The following is a 22,503-nucleotide window of genomic DNA, read 5'->3' as shown; positions in this document are numbered from 1 at the left end:
TAGTTTAAGGATTGCATTGTTCAGGATGGGATTGGAGCACTCCTAAATAACATAATCTAAAGAGATGGGTAGCTTTGCTGTTTTTAAAACTAAAGGCATATCACCTACTAAGAACATTTAAATATCAGTCATATTTTGGAGGTATTCATATTTGGTGAGGTAGGTTGGGAGATGCATAACTTGCAATAAAGTCACTCTTACAGGTTTTATTCCAGCTTTTGAAACTCACACTAAGAAAAGCCTTTAGTGTTCAGTATTTGCCACCTTGTGCCTACTGGGTCAAACTGGTTGCGTAGCTCCTCTCCTGTACCTTTTCCTTGTGTCAGAGAATTTTTCATTCACATGCAGTAGAAGAAAACATAAGACCTTAAATGATGGCAACTGGTGCTAGTAGAGTGCACGAGTGCTCACCCTCTGCCATTTGGGATGAAAGAATAAAAATATTTTCTAGCAGGAGTCCCCAGATGTCCTAATGAAAGGCTAGTATACATTCCCTGAATTCATTCAGGTCTCACAGGGTGCACAGAGACAGCAAAAGGTTTTATGGCTATTAACAATGCAATAAAAAAGGTACTCTGGAAAAGGCTTCAGCCTTGGCCAGGAGTCAAAATACACACTACGACCCCACATACACTTCATACTCCAGGTGTCACCTCCCGCTGCTGGGCCTTCATTGCCATGGACAAGCAACCAGGTTGGTTCAAACATCAACTCTGCACCAACATGCCTCAACAGTATCTTCCCAAGAGAGCAATCTGAAGAAGTCACCTCTCAAAGCACTGTGCTCTGCTCTGACCAACATGTAGTAACAATTAAGGAGAGCAACCTACTTTCCTGAGTACATGGGCTTGGTGTGTCATTAAGGGTTAAATGTTTTCTTGTAAGTAAAGGCTTAGAAGAAGTACAAAGACATATGCTTGGATTATTGCTACGGTCACTTCTAGAATTGTTAAGAGGAGTAGAATTGTTATAGTTAGAAGGGACACGGTAGCCAACTGAAATGTCTACATCAACTTCTCTGCTTGACAAGTTCATCCTTAGAAAACAATCAGAGAGGCCAAAACGCCAAAAGACATTTTCACGATGAGTCCCATATAATTTCATCCTATTTCTTTCTTGTATAAACTACAAATGGCTCCAGATCATCACTAATACCTGTATGAACAGAACTAGATTGACTCCTTCCTTTAACTGTGCGCTGGACCATCAGGCACACAGCACTCAAGTAGACAGGGAAGATGTAACTGCACCAAATTAGAGTTTATTAATTTTCTGCCATTTGCACAGCTCTGGAGATTGTATATAAACTCTGCCTAGAAGCAAGAGGCCTTTCTGCTGACCAGTGTACCAGACCTGACATTCTAACAATGATCTGGAAAAAAACACTGTACAGACCAACAGTGTATTTTGAAGAGCTAGATTTTTGAGATGTTGGGATTTTAAAGTTATACTGCTTTATTCTCACAAATTACAGTTGTTCTTGTCAGTGATATCATGCAGCAAATCCTTTTATTTTTTTTATCAGGTCTGAACAAGTGTTGGATAAAAAAATTCTCAAGGAATTCAGTATTTAGATTATTCTGGACCCTGAGACAGACAAGGGCTGATGACAACATCTAGTGTCCTCCTCACCAGGTAAGGGAACTTTGTCAGTCTAATACTGCAGCTCCTAGTTTTGCTGCTGGAATAAAGTGCATCTAGTCTAAGACTGAATTTAAGCTGCAGTTTTCAATGGAGACTTGACAAACATTTTGGAAGTATTTTAAATGTCAGTTCAATTTATTTCTTCTACTTGAGAGCCAAGTTTTATTAGATTCTTCATAAGTACTTTGTCTTCAGATGGAAAAACACAATTTTGCATTTATAAGAACTTCAAAGACAGTTTAGGAAAACAGTTCCTCTGTAAACTGTGGCACATCTGGAAAGGGTGACAATGAGGTTTGAACATTTATTGTTTTGCCCTTTAAAACAAAATCTTTGCTATTCTCCCATTATACCACCAACCCCATTGCAATGCCTTTGAAGGCATCTCCATGTACCTTCTCTCATGTTTGCATTTAATACAGACATGCAAAAATGAAAAAATCAATCACACAAGTAGGTTTTCTGAAATGGCAGGAAAGTCCCCATTGTTAAGTATAACACTTCTGTGTTACTTTGCTTTGTTTGTCTCATCCCTTCATTTGATTGGACAGATTTCTGCTGCTTGAAAATGTTCATATTTACTCTGTGGTCAGAGGACACAGGCTTTGCTCAGCATAAAGGTATTACAGAACTTGTAAAGAGCATTCAGTTCATGATTCTAAGCATTATCATTAGAAAAAAGGGTGAAAAATTACATGAGTCTCTGCATATACTCATGATAAAACCCCTATATACTCATGATAAAACCCCCACAACTCTTTATGCTGTTTCTATTTGGGGATTTAATCTGGGAGACAGAGAAGGTCACGTGCATTTCTGTGAACAGAAGAAGGATATTACGGACGTTATTATGTGGGTTGATTAGTTCATTATTTTTACTTGGGTAGTTCTCAAACATTTGTTTGCTTCTAAATGCCAGCACTTTGTAAAAATAGCTAATAATTTCACAGAACTTTCTAAATGACATTGCATACTATTCTGTACTACAGTTTACATGCATATACACACAGTTAAAATTTTTGAGTGTAATAAATGTCACTTCTACTCCTGTCAAAAGTAAAACATTGAGGTGAAGTGCTTAAAAATGAAGTTTAGTACATTACTAAATTAAACTTAACCTATAAGGTATTCAATATAAAGTTTTTAAGAGAATAAAGGATCAGCTAAATATGCATTTTTCTGGTAATTATTCTGAAGATCACAATAGATTTTATTTTGCTTTGGGATTTCTTTTTTTCTTCCCCTTCCTGGTCTTACTTCATTTTTTGATTCAACATCCAGATTCAACCCAAATCCCTTTACCTGTAGTTGATTAGAGGCAATGGAAATTCAGAAGAAAACCAAGAGAAAATAAAAAAAAGAAGAAACAATACTTCAAGCAACAGCTGGACATTAGTATTATGCTTAGTTTTTATGGGCCTTTATATAAAAATTATTTTTAACTGCAATGTAAGCCATATTACATTCCATTTTTCAGTGCGTTCTGAAAAATTTATTTGCCAAAACACTGCAAAATAATAAGGAGGCATCAACTGCATTTTAAATTAGTAGAAAGATGGGAGAGCATGCAGTGTAAGTTGTTTAAAACAAAATCTTGTGAACACAAGACAACTTACTCTGCGTCATCAGACACAGCAGTTCTGGGGCCGAATCTACAAGACCAAATATAAAATTAGATCGTGGATAAACACATTAAGTAGTAATTGCAACTGGACCCATACAATTTGTGCAACTGTCACTTGCACTAGTAAATCTGACCAAAACAGAATCATGCTGTTTAGGGATTATGTATTCAGCAAACAAGACTTACCTGATCATCTGGAGGTTTAAACTACATGAGAACGCCACCCATCCCTCCCTAAACCCATACTAATGCCCCCCATTATAAAAATCTGCTGAAGTATACCTAAAATGTGTGTAGAAAATAGTTATTGAAAACAGACAACATATTAACAGTTACATTAAATGCCATACATGTGATAAATGGAGATGAAACGTAATGGTTATGTTCCAAAGCAGTGCTCAGAATCACCATTACTGAAGCATGAAGGAGTCAATTATTACAGTCAGAAAGTGAGTCACATGATTTCCTTTTCCTTTTCGTTGTTTTTGGGTTTTTTGTTCTGTTTGTTTGCTTGGTTGGTTGGTTGATTTTTTTCCCTTGGGGTAGAGGGGTGTTGCTGAAAAAAGTTACTGGTAATACAGAAGCAAGTGTCATTCACTAAAGTGATGGTCTTGTTTAGAGCTGTGCAAACCACATATTTATATCTGGGACTTATCATAAAAGAACACCACATTCAAAAGTCAACACTGCAACATTTCTAATCATGGAGAAATAGGATGAACATCTCTCAGTAAGCAGAGTCCATTTTAGCCTCTCCTATTCATAAATTCTTTTTGCAATTCAACATTTATACTGTAATAAATATTCCTTTCACTTACCTTTCAATTAAATATTTAAAGAAATTCAGAAGGAAATGCATTACACAACCATTCTATTTGTTTCTAAAACGTGTATTACTGTCACACAGTGTTTTAGTCTGGACTGAAAACACACCAGGCAATGCACAATCAGAATTCTGAAGTGTGCACACAGGGGCATACAAACGGCGTGATTCACACCAGAAAGCTCACATTTGCAGATGTTCATCCTTGGATGACAGTGTTTCCATCTTGTTTTCCTCAGGAACCTCCCGAAGCTTAGACGTTTGACCAAGGTGGACTTCATTATGGCCATTTTCGCCCACTTGGGCTGTACAAATAATCTCATCTTGTCCTGTAGGAGGGAGACTGTCTTTTTCCTGCCCTTGCTGCTGTTCTTGCGGCAGTTGTATTGCAGGTTTTTCAGAGATATTAATGCAGACTTGTGGACATTTTTCAGGCCTGAGTGAGCCAAAGGTGGTAGTGCAAAGGGATGCATTAAGCAACATTTGAAAAATCACACATACATAATGAAAAGCATAACAGTAAGTTAACAAAAAAACCCCCGGTAAAAACCCAAATAGCTGACAGGTGACAAACTAGGTGAGGCAGGTGCAGAAAACACAATTTTAATAGAGTCAAATACTCATAACATTCCTCTAAGTCAGAAAATAAACTGCCTGGGACACCGCAGAAGATTAAAGTATTGAGTCCATATTTTAATTAAGCGATTCGATTTAATGTCTTTTCAACACCAAACCACTGTTGAATTCTATGGTAGATGACAGGTTTTTTCTCCTGGCTGAGCCATATGCTAGTTTTTCATCCAGGTGCATGCATATCCTTCTTCTCGTGTACTTTGAAGAGGTTGATGAGCAAACACCTTTCCACTCTTGTTTGCATGTGGCTCAACCATCCAACGATAACTCTGTTCAGAGGCTTCAACTGGCAGCTTCCCCACACAGCCTCAAACATCTGAACAAAGGTGCTTAGAAAAACACGGAGCATTATCAGGAGGGATCTCGGGATCTCTAGGTTTCCTGTTCGGAAATCTAACTGGCACCACTTAGGCCATTCACAAGCATCTAACCTACTATATCCAGCATCTCTATTTCTAGTTGGAAACATTTGTAATGACTACCTCATATTTTACCAGAAACCTCTGCAAATGTAGTGCAAATGTAATTGTTATGTATACCTGCTTCCACACACTGTTAGAATTTTGCATCTGGTAGAGCTCTGCTCTGAGTCTCTACAGGGCTCTACTAAAAGGGCCAGAAACTCTGTATTGTTGCCTTCTGAGCAGAAAGAAATGGCACAGAACTGAGAGCAAGCATGGAAAACCACTGCTGGACACCAGCAAACCTTCCAGATCAAGAGATCCTGACAAACAGCCCACAGAGATCCTGACAAACAGCTACAAGAGACAGAGAAAAGCACAACTTTCTTACCTCGTCATTTTCTTCTCAAGTTCTGTAGTTGTGCCCTGCTTATTCTGATGCTTTGAAAATGGCATGGGAAGGAATTGTTTAACATTGGGCCCAGGCTGTTTTAGAAAAGCTCCAGTTCTTCTAGCCAACATGTCATCTCTTTGTGGGTCTGGATATTTCATGTTTTCTGTTCCATCGCTCTGCAGCTGAGGGATTTCAAGCTGTTCTTGGCTCTCTTCTCGTGTTACAGTACTGCTCAGAGAGACAAGTGACACTGTTCCATGATAATGCTCACTTCTAAGCAAGTGGCTGCTCAGGCAATGTGGCGTGCTGTTACTCAAAACAAAGTTGAGTGATGGACAACTAGGCAAACTAGGTATCTTTAGCTACAGCACAGGGAGTGAGAACAAGAAGAAACGATGCTGAACCCCACACTTACTTAGGTGATTCGTTAGAAGTTGGGAATTGCATAAAAATCTATGAGATGAATTAGTCACTTGGAAGCTGGCATAAAAACCTAGACGAAGCACCATGGATTGCAAAAGAAATCCCCCCAAAAGATGAAAGACTGTTTTCATGCTGAATGGCAATTAACAACTGTAGTACTTAAATATTATGAAAGAAAATAGACTGTTTTATGTTCATAGAATACATACTTGCAAGTAGTTTCATAAAACAGAACACATGCCATGACGAATGAGTAAAACGCATCTTTAAAGGCCACGAGAAGAATGGAACAACACTGCTGACCGATCCAAGCTAACACCACACACAAACCAGGCATGAAGCTCAGAGGGATCTGCTTCTGTTCTCTGACCTTTCTCCTTCCTGCGGAGTCTTCAAATCCTTCTCATGAGCTACTGTCTCCTCTTGCTGCTGCTGCAGCACATGAGGAGCTACTGACAGAGTACGACAACATATGGGAACGGAGCTAGTGGTACGCCTCTGAAAAGTTCCCATCCTTCTAACCAACATATCATCTCTCTCAATATCTGGTACATGCCTGTGGCATTCTTCCTCGGTGCTTTCTTGCTGTTTGCTCAAACTGCATAGGGTTTGTTTTTCAGAGACGATGTCAGAAGACAGTACAGCTGATGCAATTCTCCTGCAAGAGTCATCTATACCTGACTTGACCACCTCACTAGTGATCAGAATGAGAAGAGGGGTGAGAACAGAAAAAACATTCTCAGGTCAAATGAAAGGTAAGAAAAGGAGTCCTCCAACTCAGTTTGCAAATGTTTTTATAAACACACAAAATTAACTGAATGAATTACTTACTAAAAGCATTCGTTCAAAATTCTTTTTACGGCCACAGACTAAGTAATTAAAGTCAAAGAAATATAAGATCTGTTAATGTGTTAATGACTCAGAGCTGTAATTCTTCTCCAGATAAATGCCAGAAACTCAGAGCAGCAATACACCTTCTTCAAAAAGAAAGTAAATCCATCAGGTTTGAAAAAAGTTTTTTTTGAAGATCAGCAAAGCCACCAAGCTGAACGACAAATTCCTTATGTGCTGAAAGCAGGCAGAATTCCAGCAAAGCTGCTGGAACTCAAGCAGCAGAAAAAGCACAAACAATAGCTCAGACCCTGAGATACCAGGGATGTCACTACCCACCAGAAATTTTGAGCAAGTGCTCAGAAGACCTTTCTGCAGCATTGTTTTACACAACCCTAAACATGTTAAGGTACTGTGAAGACATCAGATGACTTCTGAACAAGGCTGTGCACATAAACAGCTCTAAGTCTATGCTGCAGTTCACTCCCATGCAGATCAGCATCTGGCAAGAACAGGTCTCATTTCCAGCTCAGCAGCACTTCCTAAGCCACACCAAATACCTGGACGCATTGTCTGGCTCAGATACTTCATCGCTGTGTTCAGCAAACCCAAGACTGACAACAGTGGCTGAAGGAGAGTTTTCAACACCAGAGTGACTCTCCACATAGTCCTTCTTGCTTTCCTCTTCTGTTCCGATTTTAGATGAAGCTCTGCCAATAACAAGCCTGTCCCATTTCTGTTGATCAATCTCAGTTACTGGCCCAAAATGCACGAACTTCTGCTTGGGGTTACCAGCTTTTTTGTTTGCTTTGGTTTTGCGGACAGCAAAATCATCATGGGCTACTGCTTTCACCGTGGTATCAGCTGGCGGCAGAGTGTTGCTGGGACATTTGAAATCTTCTTCACTGGTCGTAAGGAGGAATAAAAGAATGCCCCCAACATGAGAACCTCAGAAGTAAACAAATTAAATGCTTCTAAGGTTTTGATGGGTTTTATTTTAAAATTCAAAAACCCAGGTACAAACAGCTGTGGCATACTGAGGCCCAAACGACAGATAAAATCCAAAGATACTGCAGACTTGTGGGGGAAACTCTGGGAGCACACCCACAGAAGCTCTTCCTAAGGGCAAGGAACGTAGCATATGGCCCATTCCAAACTCAGTTTCTTCTAGTACATGCTTAAAAAAGCCTTAAAAAACCTTAAAAAGCCAGAGTTCCCTTATCTGCTCACACAGACCCAGGCCACACACTATACATGACTGCACAGCACCAGAACTCACTCTGGCATGGAGGACTTACAGTGGCATGAGAGCACTAGCAAGGGCAATTTACTTACCCTAAAGCAAGGGGACTAAATCTTGATTTAAATAAATCACCTCAAAAGTAATGGAGAGACTACTAATATCATTAGGATGAAAGAACGATTGAGTTTTCATTGTATTAGAGCTAAAATTACATACAGTAACCACATTCTTAGAAGAATACCAGGACAGATGGTCACCTTTAATTGGAAAATGGCATGCACCTAAACAGGAAGGCTAGGAATTGTTATCCTTTCTTACTGGAGTCACAAATCACCTGCCTATCTTATAGTCCATCTCCATGGGGAAATAGCTTAGAATAACTGCTTTATACTGGCTCCCTTAGCAGAGGTTTTGTTTACAACAAGAGCATACATACACCATACAATGAGGCTCCTAAAAGCCTTGCTGCAGTGAGAAACAGTGCTGTTTCTATTTACCCAGCAGTGGAGCATAATGCTATGCTGATGTATCAGCTCATGTCTCAAAAACTGTAGGCAAAGAGATGCAGATCCTCAGGTAATACCCCAAGGTGTAATGCCCCAAGTCCTGAAGACAGCTTGGTTAGGAGTGTAGTGCTACTATATTAGTGGTGCCACTTGGACCTTTGTGCTGTTCAACTTCAAAGCAGATTGAGCCACAAGACAAGAGGGACTTTTCTGATATTGCATTAAGAGTGTCCACCAGGAAAGTGACTGTGAAACTACTACAGTGCTCTAAATGATGGACACATTTTCATTTCATGATAGATAGCATTCCTGTACAGATTTTTGGATTCCTCCTGAAAACTGATTTGAAGGACTGGTTGTCATCAAGGCATTCTTCAACTTTAAAACCACAAGCACACACAGCAGATTGCGACAAACTAAACATGCTTCTCAGAGTGCCAATCCTGTCCACAAGCAGAAACCGTACCTGGGCTCCACTGACAATTTCAATCTTTTCCAGGTCTCCAGATCTGCTTTTGTTATTGAGGCATTCACAAAAATCCCATCTTCTTGTAGCTGAGGAAGGGTGCTTTGAGATTTCTGTTTAGCCAAATCATCTTTCTCAGTATCAGCCTCTTTCACCTGCTGTTTCCTCTCTGATTCAGTCTTCTCATTTTGCAGAAGTGGGTTCTCTTCGCTTGTCACTACTTGCCCTACTGATGTCAATTGCACCCGTCTTCTTCTAATTTTATGCACATTCCAGTTCAGTAAGAAAAGATATTTTGAGGGAGCAATTATAAATCAGTGTCAAAAGAAGAAGTTCAGAGAACAAGAAGATAAAACTGAATTCATAATATTAGTTTTACATTAATTTTAGGAAGTAAACATGGAATGAATCGTTTGAAGTTCAAACCTCTTATCTATGCTATCGCGCTCATGCACTACTGAGACCACTTCTTTATGTGAACTTCTATTCCTAGCTCAAGTAAGAAAAATCTTTATGTTATTACTGTAATAAGCATTTCTGCAATAAGCTTTCTCTTAAATAGTTACAAATATCTCATTTGCATATCATTCACACAGTGAATTCAAGTTTTGCTCTCAAACATTCTATGTATTTTCTTTGATCTTAGAGTCATGCCAACAGCATTGGACTATTAAAATTTGGTTAGGTGCTCTTCAGATGTCCTGTCAAATTAGTCATTAGAAAATATTAATATAATCAAATTACTGGCAACTGAAAGGTACATTTGACATTACTGAAAAAAGCTACTAAATATTAAAAGAAGTTTTCTGAATGTATCAATTATTACAGTCATTCACTGTAATATGTATATAGTGGTTTTATCTAGAGTCACTTCTGTTTGCACAAATAAAACAAATATCCTTGCTTCCCAAAAAAGAACTTTTTCATGAGATGAAACAAATGCATCCAAAAAAACATGTAGTGAAAGCGCTCAGAAAAAGAGCTGAGATACAAAACATATATTTTAAGTTTATTCTCTGCTACTCAGGCTCATGAGCTGTCTTGTGAGCTTAGATAACAAAAGTGTCCTGCCTTTATCTTGTTTACATTCAAAGCCAATTTAAACTTCTGGTCCTCATACTCTAACAAAAAATCCCAGTTTGATTCACCTTATGATAAAGCATTTGCATTTACTGTACCCTGTAAGTTTTTTTGTAGCCAAGATAGCTTTAGTCCTACACAGCAATAGACCATGGTGAAATTAGGCATTATAATTGAAAGAATAAGACCATGAATGCACACCTTGCGTGTTCCTTTTTTTCCATCTGCAATGGTTTTCTAACATCTTCCAGTTTACCTTTATCTTTACTTGTATAGGACCCAACTAAAAAGGAGTTAAATGGAACTATATGTTTGGGTTGATTCAATCTGGCTCTCCGAGTGGCAAAGTCATCCTTTTCTAAATCAGGAACTCTGCCGGTTGCTTCATCTTCTGAACCAGAATCCTTTCCTTGATAATGTGTCATGAAGGGATTGTCCTTGCGAAGGATGATGTCTGGGATGCTTCCGGTGTCTTCACATATCAGCTTTTTACTGACACAGAGTAAAATTAAACAAAGCTCTTGATGCACCAGGGGAGAAGAGGGCAGTGCAACACTCATCTCCAGGTCAAAAAACAAGCACAGTTAATCAAATATGCTCCAGGCAGCTGTTAGATTGGGCAAAGCCTTGCTAGAAATAAAACTTATAGACTAGTAACAAATACACAAGGACTTTACACAAAAAAATCAGCATGTTGGACCTTTACTTATTTTAGCTATAGCTGGAAGAACCAGTAAGAACTAGTTTTAACATACTAGATGCAGTGAATATAGCACTGTAAATGGCAGTATTAAACTTCTTGAACACTTCAAACGAAGAAAGAGATTTGATGCAAATACTTGATGCCTAGAAAACACTGCTGAGTCTTGAAATATCAGACATTTCTTCTTAATAGCTCTATTTAAAAAAAAATCCACTTGAGTAATCACTGAGGTTATCTGCTCTACTGTTCTTAACTACTTTTCTTCTCACACGCATCCATGCTTGATTCTTTTCCTTATTAACCATCCCTTTCCCCAGAATAACCCCTTTATGCCAATGCTGACATATAGTAGCTACTATGATACTGGCATGCTGGAAAACATTGAAACCTGCCTTCATCAGAAATGCAGCTGCTATAAACATGGCCTTGCTGTTACTGAAGATTACGACAATAAAGACCCTTGACAGCTGGTACCCATAAAGATTAAGCTTATTTTAACTCGTAATGGTCAATACTTTTATGCAAACTGAAAAGACAAATGGCAAGAGATAGGCGACTCTGACATATAAAAATCCAATTGTATGTATTGATATTTTAGGAAGTTGGGCAGTAAGTAGTAGAATGCTCCTTGCAGGACTTTTGTAGGCATTTGCTCCTTTATGTAGCACACCTTGCTATACAAAGTAAAAAAGAGGGGATCACAAAGGATTAAACAGACTGTCATTAAGAAATCAAATCTAAACAGCTCAGGGGTTGCTTTGAGTTTCTCTGCTATTTTAAATATCAAGAGTGTTATAATTAGCTGGTTTTTAAAAACATTTTAAACATTTTAAATCCCTGTGAGCCCACTGCATATGCCACCTATTTTACATCTCCAGATGCCCTTTCAAAGTACTGCTCAACAAAGTTGCTGGAGAAGCTTATGGAGAAGCCATAAACCGTCCCTGACAGGCCAGCTTGGCTCAGGCTCAGAGGACATAAAAAACCGCCTGCCTTTGCCTTGTTATGCTGCAACACACAGGATCTATTAGTGATGTGGAGAGCATGGTCTCAAATTAGCTAAAGGAAACTTTTTCCTTAGATCCCTCTGAAAGATCATGATTTCATTTAAGGCAACAGACAACACTGACCGATGGCACTTCAAATGGAACCATTGTCCCTCTTCCTCATGAGCATCTCTGTCCACAACAGCTTCAGAAACAGCTGGCTCACCACATGACTATTCAGTAAAAACTGCTGGATTTTTCAGTCTCATGCCCACCAGTGCTATTGAAGTTTGAGAGCATCAAATGCAGCATTTCTGAGAGCAGTATTTTTGGAAACAAAGAAATATTGAGTTTTAATATTCAAAAGTGCAACTAGGAGTCATTGTAATGAAAAACTTACAACTTTTAGTATGTAACTAGACTTCAGTAATCAGTTTCTAGGTTAAGAGTATTTTCCATTCATTTACATTTTATTTTAATGGAATCAGAGATTAGCTGTGACATTTTGAGGTCTCCTGAATCAGTTTGGGATGGTCGCAAAAGTGTTTTTTAAGGTCAGTTTACCATGGAGACAGTAAAGACTCTAGATCTAGTTGAAAATTGTTCTTGCACACCCTGCCTCAGCCCAGGGGTCTTTGCTAGTACAACAGGTGCTTCCAAAGTGTCAGACTGCAGGCATTTGCGCTCCCTGAAGCAAAGTCTTACACAGGTTTGTGGATCCTTATACTGCATTTCAGAACAATGAAAGGGTTTTGCATGCTTATGCTCTGTCAAGGTAAGAGTCCACATCCTTTTTGCAACAAACATATCATAAATGCTTGCTCACATTTCTCTCTTACATTCCTTCTCCATCACCTTTTACAACACACTTAATTATCTTCTTTTTAGGGTGCCTCCATGAATCTGATCCTTACCTTTCAAATACAATAAAGTAAGTAAGAGACAGATGCAGGCAATAAGCAAGCAAGAAGGATCACATATCAATAAAACAACATGCAATAGGGATAATACACTTCTTTGGGAAGGAGAATACCATGCATTTGTATAGCCTCCAGTTCAATAGAACACACTAGAGCAATGGAGATAAGTACTTAGACTCCAAGCAAAAAATACATTTGCCTACAAGCTCAAATCATTCTTGTTCAGGATTCAGAAAGGTCCCCTACTGAATTTCAGCTTTAGGAACAATTAGATGCCTTGTAGAATGCAAAAGTCACAGTGGCTGTCCTCCAGAGGTCAATATGTCGAGATGAAACAGCCTTCTCAGAGGAACTGGAAGAAAACTAACAATCTCAGGTGAAAAAAAGAGAGGCTGGCATCTTAAAAAGATCAGGGAGTAAGAGAAGTGGAAACAAAAAAATCAGAATACAGAAACAAGACTGAGAATTGCTCAGTATCATTACTGCATGGAAATTTGAACTCGATGCCAAGAAGTGAGAAAAAATTGAGAGGTTCAAAGAATAGGGAAGAGTAAGACAACATTAAGAAAGATGATTAAATGCTGCCCTGTATCCAAAAGTGTTACTACTAAGTTCTTCCCTTCTCCTTACCCACTATTCTTCCACTTACACACAAAAATAATTTTCCTTACAGACCCCTGACTCCAGTGCCTTTTCTGCTGTGTCTTTCTTCAATCCCCAGAAGCAGACTCCTACTTCACTACAGTGAAGCTTGGGTTACAAAGCTCTGCTCTTTCACCCTTAGCTGGGACAGAAAACCATCAGCTCCTCCTTCTTCCAGCTGCCAAATTCCACAAGTTGCTTCCACTGAGAGTAAGGAAGAAAAATGACTTGTTATTTCTCCTCCCTTCTCCTTCAGTCCTGTCAGGACAACAGATTGTCTAAGGAAAGAGAAGACCTGAATTCCTGCCAAAGAATCACACATTTGATCACACATGCTTCTTTCATAGACATAAAGCCAGCAGATCAAGCACAGGGTTGGAAAATGGACTCTCAGTGTGGTGAGCATCCTCCAAATGCAAACAGAGCTATTTGTTGTGCACTGCACTGATAAACACAAGCTATTGGTACATTGTACTCCATATTACTATATTACTACTATTAATTCTACAGCCTTGGGACTTGGAATGGGATTATGCTAATACCCCTCCTGTTTATGGATTCTCAATCGACTAGCACTAATTGAGACTGAAGGACTAATTTATGCCAGATAGTTCACCTACATACTGACTTTGTTAAAAGTAATACTCCACAAACACACACAAGCATTGGTTCAGTGCAGCTTGATAACAGCGAAGCAGACCTGAGAAGAGGACAAATGACAGCATATATACTGTGACTGTGTCATCTGCACATCTGTATGTGGCCGCAGACAAGCGTCACTGTACCTATGAATGAACTGCACCACATATGAGCTGTACTTCTTACTACTATATTTCAAAGCCCAGACTGCAGATCTGCATCTGCTAAACTACTCACTGTTAAGATTTCATCCCACAATCTAAAACTAAATGTTTTGGACAGGAGGACATTTGGACACTTAGCCTTTAGCCAAACCATTTTGATCCTTTATAAGAGCCTAGTCTTCTGACATATTGGCTAAAACTCTGCTTTGGAGGTCATCCCCATGACTAGAAGAGATTTTTCATGAGGATCCAATATCAGATGATGGAAAGGCATGGGTGATGAGCCTAGCCATCAGCTCTCCAGTTAAAGAACGGGAAATAACCAAACTGAACAACATCCAAAAATTAATAACACAGATAATAAGTGAGTAACTACAGATATTCCATGCCAAAGTCAGTCAAATTATGACTGCTGAACTATGCCTCTACCGGTATACGTGTTAACAAGCACTGTACTTTTATAGTTCCTGCCATTAAAAATAAATATATCATTTATTAACACAGTTAAAAATATTAACCACCTAAAAAGTATGGTTCACCGCCCCACCAGCAACAAGTAACATAAATTTCTGAAACTTTTACCTAAACAAGGCATTTTTAATGAATATTTATATATATTTTTATTAAATACAAGAAAGCATTAGATGGAAGGGGACAAGTAGTCTGGGTAGTAGTCTTCCTGGAGTCTGTTTACATTATGCTGTAAGATAATACAATTTCTCAACATAAATGCAGTTAGCATCATATAACTCTGCAATCCACAGCTGCCACATCACAAGGTTTTTCAGACCAAGACCTTCACTAGCAATTGTGAGTGCTTAGCAACTGGGTTTTTGTTAGGAGATGTGAAATCACAGCGGATCAAGGAAGCCCACACTTCAGCCAATCCTAAAAACGTGAAGCGTGCACAATTTCCCACACCGCTGGGCTAACCTGCCGTAGCGCTGGGCTGCTGACATGACCTTAATGCCAGCTTGTTCCAGTCTTCTTAGCTTTCTGATCTCTTCCGTATCTTTCCCCCTGGGTGCTGATGTTTCTTTTGCACTACATGAAGGAGATTGGTCTATGGAGTTTTCTTCACTTTGATTCAAACCTAATTGATTTTTAAGGGAGCTTGCCTCAGGAGCCACAGAGTACACTTTCTCCTTTTCACACAGTCCCGATGTTTCATTCAGTTCTTCTTCTATGGTTTCAGGGTGGGATTTACTATTGAATTATACAAGTTAGTTTAATACAGACTGTGTCTAAAACATATACACTTGTAAGCACATTTTGCTGATATCAAGATGCCAAAGTATGAATTCTAATGAATAATCAGGAAAAATAATTATGCTCTTTAATGGGAGTTGCTTCTTAGGCCAAACCACAAGCTAAGTATCAGTTGACAAAGCCAACATGCAGAAACACATAGTCACAACTATATAAACCATACTAGTGTATAGAACACAACACATAAATAAACCGATTTTACAAAAAACAGAGTAAAAATATTATCTATTTTGATTAAATACATCAAACGTTACTTATAAGTATCATTTGTCAGTGAGTAACTGTCTTGAGAACTGAAATAGATCATTCAGAACAATTTTTTCCAGCCTTGGGTTTGAGTCGACATCCATGGTACTTGTATTAACTGACATCTTGTCAAACACGAGTTATACATTGCACTGTATGGTAAATAACATCAAGACAGTGATTTTCTACTCATTGCTTTTCTCCTACCAATTGTTACAAACTATTTATTAGTACCATATCAGCAAGAGATTTATTACAGTTATCATATGCCTTGTGAAAAGAATGAAATTTGGGCAACTGTTATCCTCATCACTGAGGAAGGGAGAAGCCGGACAGGCCAGTCTTACCTGAAAGGTCTGTCTCCTAGCGGTGAGGTCGCTGTGCTCCAGCTCTTTCGGTATTCTTCTCGCTCAGCTTTCTTTTTCCGAAGTGGAGCAGGTACATAGAAAGTCTGATTACTCTTGTTCGGAAGGTACTGGTTAAAAGGCACAGCGGATTTAGGTTCACCGTGTGAGGTCCGCCTCGCCAACATATCATCTTTTTTCACATCTGGCATTTTTCTGTGTGGCAGGTCAGTTTCCGAGTCACTTCCTCTCCCTAGTGAGGAAGGAGAAAAAAAATCCCCTTATTTTCACTTTCATCCAATTGTTTGGGTTTTTTTAAAATTATAACTCAGAGAAGACACCACCAAAAAATTACATTTAACCACTCTTACTTGCATTTGTATTTTAAAGTCAGCCACTGAAGGAAGTAGCCATAACATCTACACAGACAATAAACACTTTTTTCCATCAATCTCGGAAAAACTCATCTTCAGCCACAGGTCACATCAAAAAATCTCAGGGTCAGACTAAGCCAGACCTGTCAGTCACAAAGGACAGATACAGAAGCTTACCTGACTAAAGCCCAAATGACTCCTAGTTGTTCATATGGGTATGCCTGATCTGATTTGCATTCTTATATGTGCCTAGTACAAGCAGAAGCAAAAAAGGGCTGCATGTTATATAGCTACAGAATGGCAGGAATATGTGGGTGTTTCTACACACAGCAATTTGGACACACACAGCATCAGCTATGGTTAAGATCTAAGAATGGCATCAGCTGCTATAAACCAGAAAACTCGGATGGTCTCCCTCATCAGTTGCCTGGTCAATCATTCTAGCACACTGCAAAACAGACAGAGACTTGATCCCCACATGGAAATGTGCAAGGAGACAGGGAAGTGACCTTGGGATTTAGTGGTTAGGTCAGTACAGCAAAGACTGAAAAATCCTTACTGGTGAAGAAATAAGGTGAGAGAGAAAAATCAAGAGTTACAGAGAACAAGATGTGAGACAACAGAGCTGGGTGACTACTTGATTTTGTTCAAATGAACTAAGTCTCCTGATATTTACAAGCCATTTAAAACACTGAAATTTAGGAAGGACTTTTCTGACTTGAAAACTAAACTCCCAAGTGGTAGGACAAATACCCTAAAGAGCATTTGCAGTGTGGAATTGCCCTCATAGCCATCTTGGAAGCCACTTCATAGACATTCACTAGATTCCCTGCACCATCACAAGCCTTTTAAAGCAATTCACAAAGAAGCTATGCAAATAGTTCTCTCTCAGCAGTGTAACATCATCATAGGCCCTGGTTTGAAGAGTGAAATGGAGCATGTTCGTCCCACCAGCATTCATATCTTCTCTGAGCTTTGGAGTATTGGATGTCTCTGGTCCTTGGCCCCTGTGCAACACTTGCATGTTCAATACCTGTTTCCTCTTTCCAGGGTGAGGGGAAGCCACACAGGTTGTGTCCTCTTGCTAATTCAACACACTAGTAAATTACTAGCTAATTTACTGGGCTACCGAATGAACAACTGAAAACAATGAAGTCATAAAAATCACAAGTAGCTTGTGTATAACTCAAAGTGGGGGAAGGAAAAGAGATCTAAATATGCCAGGAATGTTATTTGCAATGAGGTTTTGCAGCAGATTGAGTAATTAATTGTTTGCTTGGAGAGAGATGAAGAAGAGTGAAAGGGAACAGTAAGAAAAGATATGACAAAATGGAAATGAACTAGTCAGACAAAAACCACAATGCCCTTTTTTTTTGCCAGGATTCTTTTGCTTGAACAATTTTCTTTAAGAACTTACGATAACTAGCACCGTGATTGGTAAACTGAGTCTATGTAGAAACAAAAAGGAGAGATATGATCACAGAATCATAGGTATCTGAGGATAGCTGAGGTTTGAAGAACTGCAGTATCATTAGCCTGAGCAGGGCACAGAGGAACTAAAATAAAATAAAATTTTATTTCATTTAGCAATATATTAGCAAATGTTATTTGCTATTCTGTTTGCTTTTGACTTTGTTCTGGTGTCTATTTTTGTATCACATGAAAACCAGTCTTGATCTGGCAGACAGAAATGCTGGAATAGATAACCACAGTAGCAGAGGAATTAGAACACATTCCTCTCCCTCATTACTGATGTGCCTACAAGTATCCCCAAGATGAGTACTTCAAAGACAAATAGCTTCTTTAATTATTCATATTTTACTCACGAAATTATTTTCAGCTCAAATTTGCAAAAAAAGCACTGGAAGCCAAAGTAACAAATGGAAGATGCAGCTGTGCTCTACATTTATAACCTTAAATTTGTTTTTCTGCATTTCCAAGTAGAAGCAGCACCACAGAGTTTCCACAACCAGTAACAAGCAGTTATACACCACAGACAAGTACAGATCCTTTGTACAAGGATCCATGCACAAGCAGAGGATTTTATTCATTGGCAACTCTAGAGGCAGGTCAGTCTGCAATTCTACTGTGTTTTAAATAAAGTGCTCTACTCTACCACTGGTTTTGTTTGCTTTTTTCCAAGGGGCAGGATCTGCATATGACACCAGAGCAGTTCCTCAACAGTGAGACTCATCACAGATGGCATTTGGGAAGGCAGCATTTCTCACTGCTTCCATCTAAACTAATCACGACTTCAGGATCACTTAAATAATCTACATTCGTTCTTTTTCTCCTAGAAGTGGAAGGAATTATAGTTTTAGTTCACTACAATATTATTTGGTTTATAAAGCTCCCATTTGAATGGAGAAAGAAGTAATGAAAGCAGAACCTTTTCCTCCATCCAGTTTTGCATAAAGAATCATAGAATCATTTAGGTTGGAAAAGACCTCTAAGATCATCAAGTCCAACATAAATTATTTCTATCAAAAACTACACACAGCTGAGTGATACACTAGCCTGCTGGGGCCACAGGAAGAGGTTCAACATAAAAGAGGTCAGCCAAGTTACACCCCACCTGCAACTGTTGGAGGAGACAGCTGTGAAGTTATGTCAGCAGCAAGCAGGGAAAATGGGACACAGAAAGTGCTGGCTGCACAAGTCATACATGTGCACACAGCATCTGCTCGCATCCTGGATATAGTTAAATACTAATTTTTAAGAACAAACTTTGTATGCTTTTATCTTCTTTTGTGTTTGCTACAGACTCAAGAATGTGACAAGACAGTATGTCTTAACTGTGGCAAAAAACCACAAAACCTTTCTAAAATCTGCTAATACAGCAGAAGTTGATAGGAAGCAGCTACAGGACATATGTAACTGGCTGCCTACCGGCTCCAAGTAAGCACGGACACAGGACACTCATCAAGAACCCAGGACAGAGCAAGACTTCTTGATTAGGACTTGTGAGGTGTTCCTAATTGCCAACACCACACTTGTCTCATTTGGGAAGGCAGAAAAACATATTATAATGTGGAACCTGTGCTTTGAAGGGCCATGAGGCTGTTTCAGGGAATCAGCCCCAGTAGCTGGTTCTGGATGGTAAACCAATAACAGCCCAAATACCACAGGCCACTCAGAGCAGATCTTAGCTCTGATTTTCCCACAGCTCTTTCCTAATTCTACTGTGATGCAAGCTCTCCCTGCCAGCTTTCCAGTTCTAAGGGGTTCCCCATCATCTCAGGCAATCTCTCATGTGTCCAGTTATGATTAGCACCAGTTTCTTTCACAGTGCCAAAAGCAGTATGAACATCTGGTTCCTACCAAAAGGTCTTTCTGCCTTTCCATTTTTGTACTAAATAAGTAACATTACTAAGGAGAAGTGATTCGTGTGTGCAACACAGTTTAATCTGATGATGAAATTTGACTTAATTATCAGTTCATCAGGAATGTAACTGTGCAGAGAGAGCCTCAATCATGCATCCTTTTGTCCTGAACCAGAATCCTGCTCATGACAGGTAACCTAAGAGCATGCTCCACACCTACCCTAAGCAAATCCTTCTTCATCCAGCATGCTGTGTTTACAAGCTTCTGGAAAGCTCTGGGAATCAGAAAAGAAAGGCAGAAAAGCAGCACCCCTTCTGTACTCCTAGAGCTGCATGTTCTCACACGAATGTGTACAAAGACGGCCACAGTTCTGATGCTGAGAGCTATTAATTTATCCAATTTTCTAAATACCATGAAAATAAATACGACATTTGGTAAAGCACTGTACATCAGACTTCAAAACTTTGTCAAGTATCAGACATTCCCAAGATATTTCTATGTCATTTATCTGCCTGGAGTTTACCTAAGCAAACATTTTATTCACTACAATATTTTCCTTGTTCCTGCAATTTTATTTCTTACTTTAGCCTAGTTTATAAGCTAAAATGAGTCTGCATAACATCCTCTTACACTATAACCCAGAAAAACACTCTTCCCATCATAAGTTACAGTGCAATGATGTAACTCATTTTCCAATGCTACACTATCCTGAGTCAGATTTCAGGTAAGTTGTTGGCAAAGTCATCTACAACTCAGGGAGCACGAATCAGCACTCATAGAAAAGTTCTCCCACTGGATTAGCCTGGTTCAGAGGCAGTATCCAGCTTCTGAATGGCACATTTATTCCAGAAACTTTGCCTCTATGTCACAACATTATTCACGTGCCGCACTGTGACTGGTACTCACCATCACTGCTCCCTCTGAGCACTACATCTGGAGATGGTGTCTGCTGCGAGCGGGAGCCAAAGGAGTCCAGACTGTCAAAGGAATCATCTCTGCCGTGGCGAGGTGGGGAGAGGGAATCACTGCGTTCAGAGTCCCAGCAGTCTATATAACCACTGTCACGAATGCTGCGCTTTGGGCTCTCAATATCCTCTGTTTCCTACGTGGAAATATCCATTACACATCAGACAGCAAAGCATCTTCCCAAATACTAAAAATCTCCTCCCCCAAAAAAAGGGGTTTCCTTGATTTTTGCCCCTTCTTCCCTTCAAAACAAAAGTGCAAGCTTGCAATAAATCCCAATTTTATGCTGATTAAGAAGAAATCACTCTCACGGGATTAGTACAATGAACTGAGAAAAAGTTCCAACAGGCCAGTTAATAAACTGATCAAAAATGAAAGCAACCTGAACCTTGACTTGTCGTCCACAGTCCATGGCACAGGCAAAGGCACTACAATTTTAACATCATGCCTGCATCAGGTTTAAGTCTGCTGCTTTCCAAAAGATTCCCCTCCTCCCATTGCCCATCTATTGTATCTGGCCAGGACACCAGCAGACAGCATTTGTTGTTGCTGCTTCAGCTCAGCAAAATAATAAAGCAGTGTGCCCCAGCCTCCCTCTACCTTGAAGAGAAATTCCTGTTATGAAAGAGGGATGTCTTTCTCAAGCAATCAGCAATGAAAAATATGCAAAACGCTTTTCCCGATGCCTCAGAAGAATTCAGTTGTGCTCTTTACTCTTTGCCAGCTCCTGGCTCTGGGGGATATGAAAGCACTTGTAGCTGACCCACATGTTCAGAGCAAGGAGAACAATGGTTGTCTTTGACAGCCCTGTGATTATAAATTCTTTCCAGTGCAAGCAGCACATACTAAAACACTGAAACTCCAGCAGAGGGAAAGGTCAATAGAAGCCATCCTCACCCTTGAATTATAATAAATCCCTTGTTTTAGAGAGCATCCTAACATTAATTAAAATCATACAGACTGAGAAAAAACAAAAATAACTAAGTTTATTCAAAGATAAATCTGTTTTTTTCTCCCCCGACAGTAAGTAAAGTCAGAGACGTGGGTGCCATTATCAGACTGACATTTTGTGACCCAAAGAGGCTGGAATGTGATTTTTTTTTTTCCCAGAAGCATTTGAATATTAATTCCTAATTAAGAAGCACCCCCTGCCTACCATTAGCTGAAGCACAATGGCTATGTTGAGCACAGCTCCCACTGTCCTTAACTGCTAAGGGTTTACCCGTCACTAGTATCACTAAGGAGAAGATCAATCAGGAATATCACAGTGTTTGCTGGAAAAGGGATGGAGGGAGGAGAGCCCTACAATAATACACCAACACTCCCACGCTGAAAAAGAGGGAGGCTTGAAGCGAGATTGAGAGATCAGACCAAACGTTCTGCAGACTTTTCAGGAAGAAGGCTTAATTAGTGCCACTCGCTACTAATCTGCCAAAATACCACATTAAGGGCAGCGGCAAAGGTCGCCTAAGGCCAAGCTAAACTGTGGTAATGCCATTAAGTAACCTCACTGCAAATAGAAGTGAAAATATTTTCTAAAAACAAATAAAATGCATCTAAGTTGTAACCGAATTCTCTTCTTCAGTTCTGCTTAGTGAAGTAAAATATTGATAGAAACAACACACGACATTCATGAAGATTTCTTCCTGAAATCTTCATGAATTACACACATCCAAGAACAAATCTAAAAATCCTATCAAAATCCTGTTTGTGACATGATCCAAAAATCTTTTAAAAAATCCAAATTCCCTAAATCCACTCATCCCTTCATACCAAATCAGCTATTCTCAACCTTTAGGCACATTTCCATTTTCCTAAATTGCTGTATTTGACACAGAACTGCTCAGCAGCTACAGGG

At 39.3% G+C, this 22,503-nt stretch overlaps 1 protein-coding gene across 1 annotated transcript in view; it reads right to left on the bottom strand.

Annotated features, from left to right (window-relative positions):
• Positions 1-22,503, bottom strand: part of LIMCH1 (LIM and calponin homology domains 1) — a 111,792-nt gene that overhangs the window by 41,774 nt on the left and 47,515 nt on the right. The window contains exons 6-15 of the mRNA XM_029963001.1: positions 20,586-20,781; positions 15,985-16,234; positions 15,056-15,328; positions 10,270-10,560; positions 8,989-9,243; positions 7,334-7,678; positions 6,313-6,636; positions 5,517-5,747; positions 4,279-4,527; positions 3,261-3,296 (exon numbers count right to left, since the gene is read on the bottom strand). Coding sequence (XP_029818861.1) covers positions 3,261-3,296; positions 4,279-4,527; positions 5,517-5,747; positions 6,313-6,636; positions 7,334-7,678; positions 8,989-9,243; positions 10,270-10,560; positions 15,056-15,328; positions 15,985-16,234; positions 20,586-20,781 — 2,450 coding nt within the window. The remainder of the gene's footprint in view (positions 1-3,260; positions 3,297-4,278; positions 4,528-5,516; positions 5,748-6,312; positions 6,637-7,333; positions 7,679-8,988; positions 9,244-10,269; positions 10,561-15,055; positions 15,329-15,984; positions 16,235-20,585; positions 20,782-22,503) is intronic.

The sequence above is a fragment of the Manacus vitellinus genome, unplaced genomic scaffold, assembly GCF_001715985.3.
Source record: "Manacus vitellinus isolate BGI_N305 unplaced genomic scaffold, ASM171598v3 scaffold_0_pilon, whole genome shotgun sequence".
Classification (NCBI taxonomy): Eukaryota; Metazoa; Chordata; class Aves; order Passeriformes; family Pipridae; genus Manacus; species Manacus vitellinus.
Note: the sequence above shows the minus strand (reverse complement) of the source record. Positions and strands in the feature narration are given on the sequence as shown.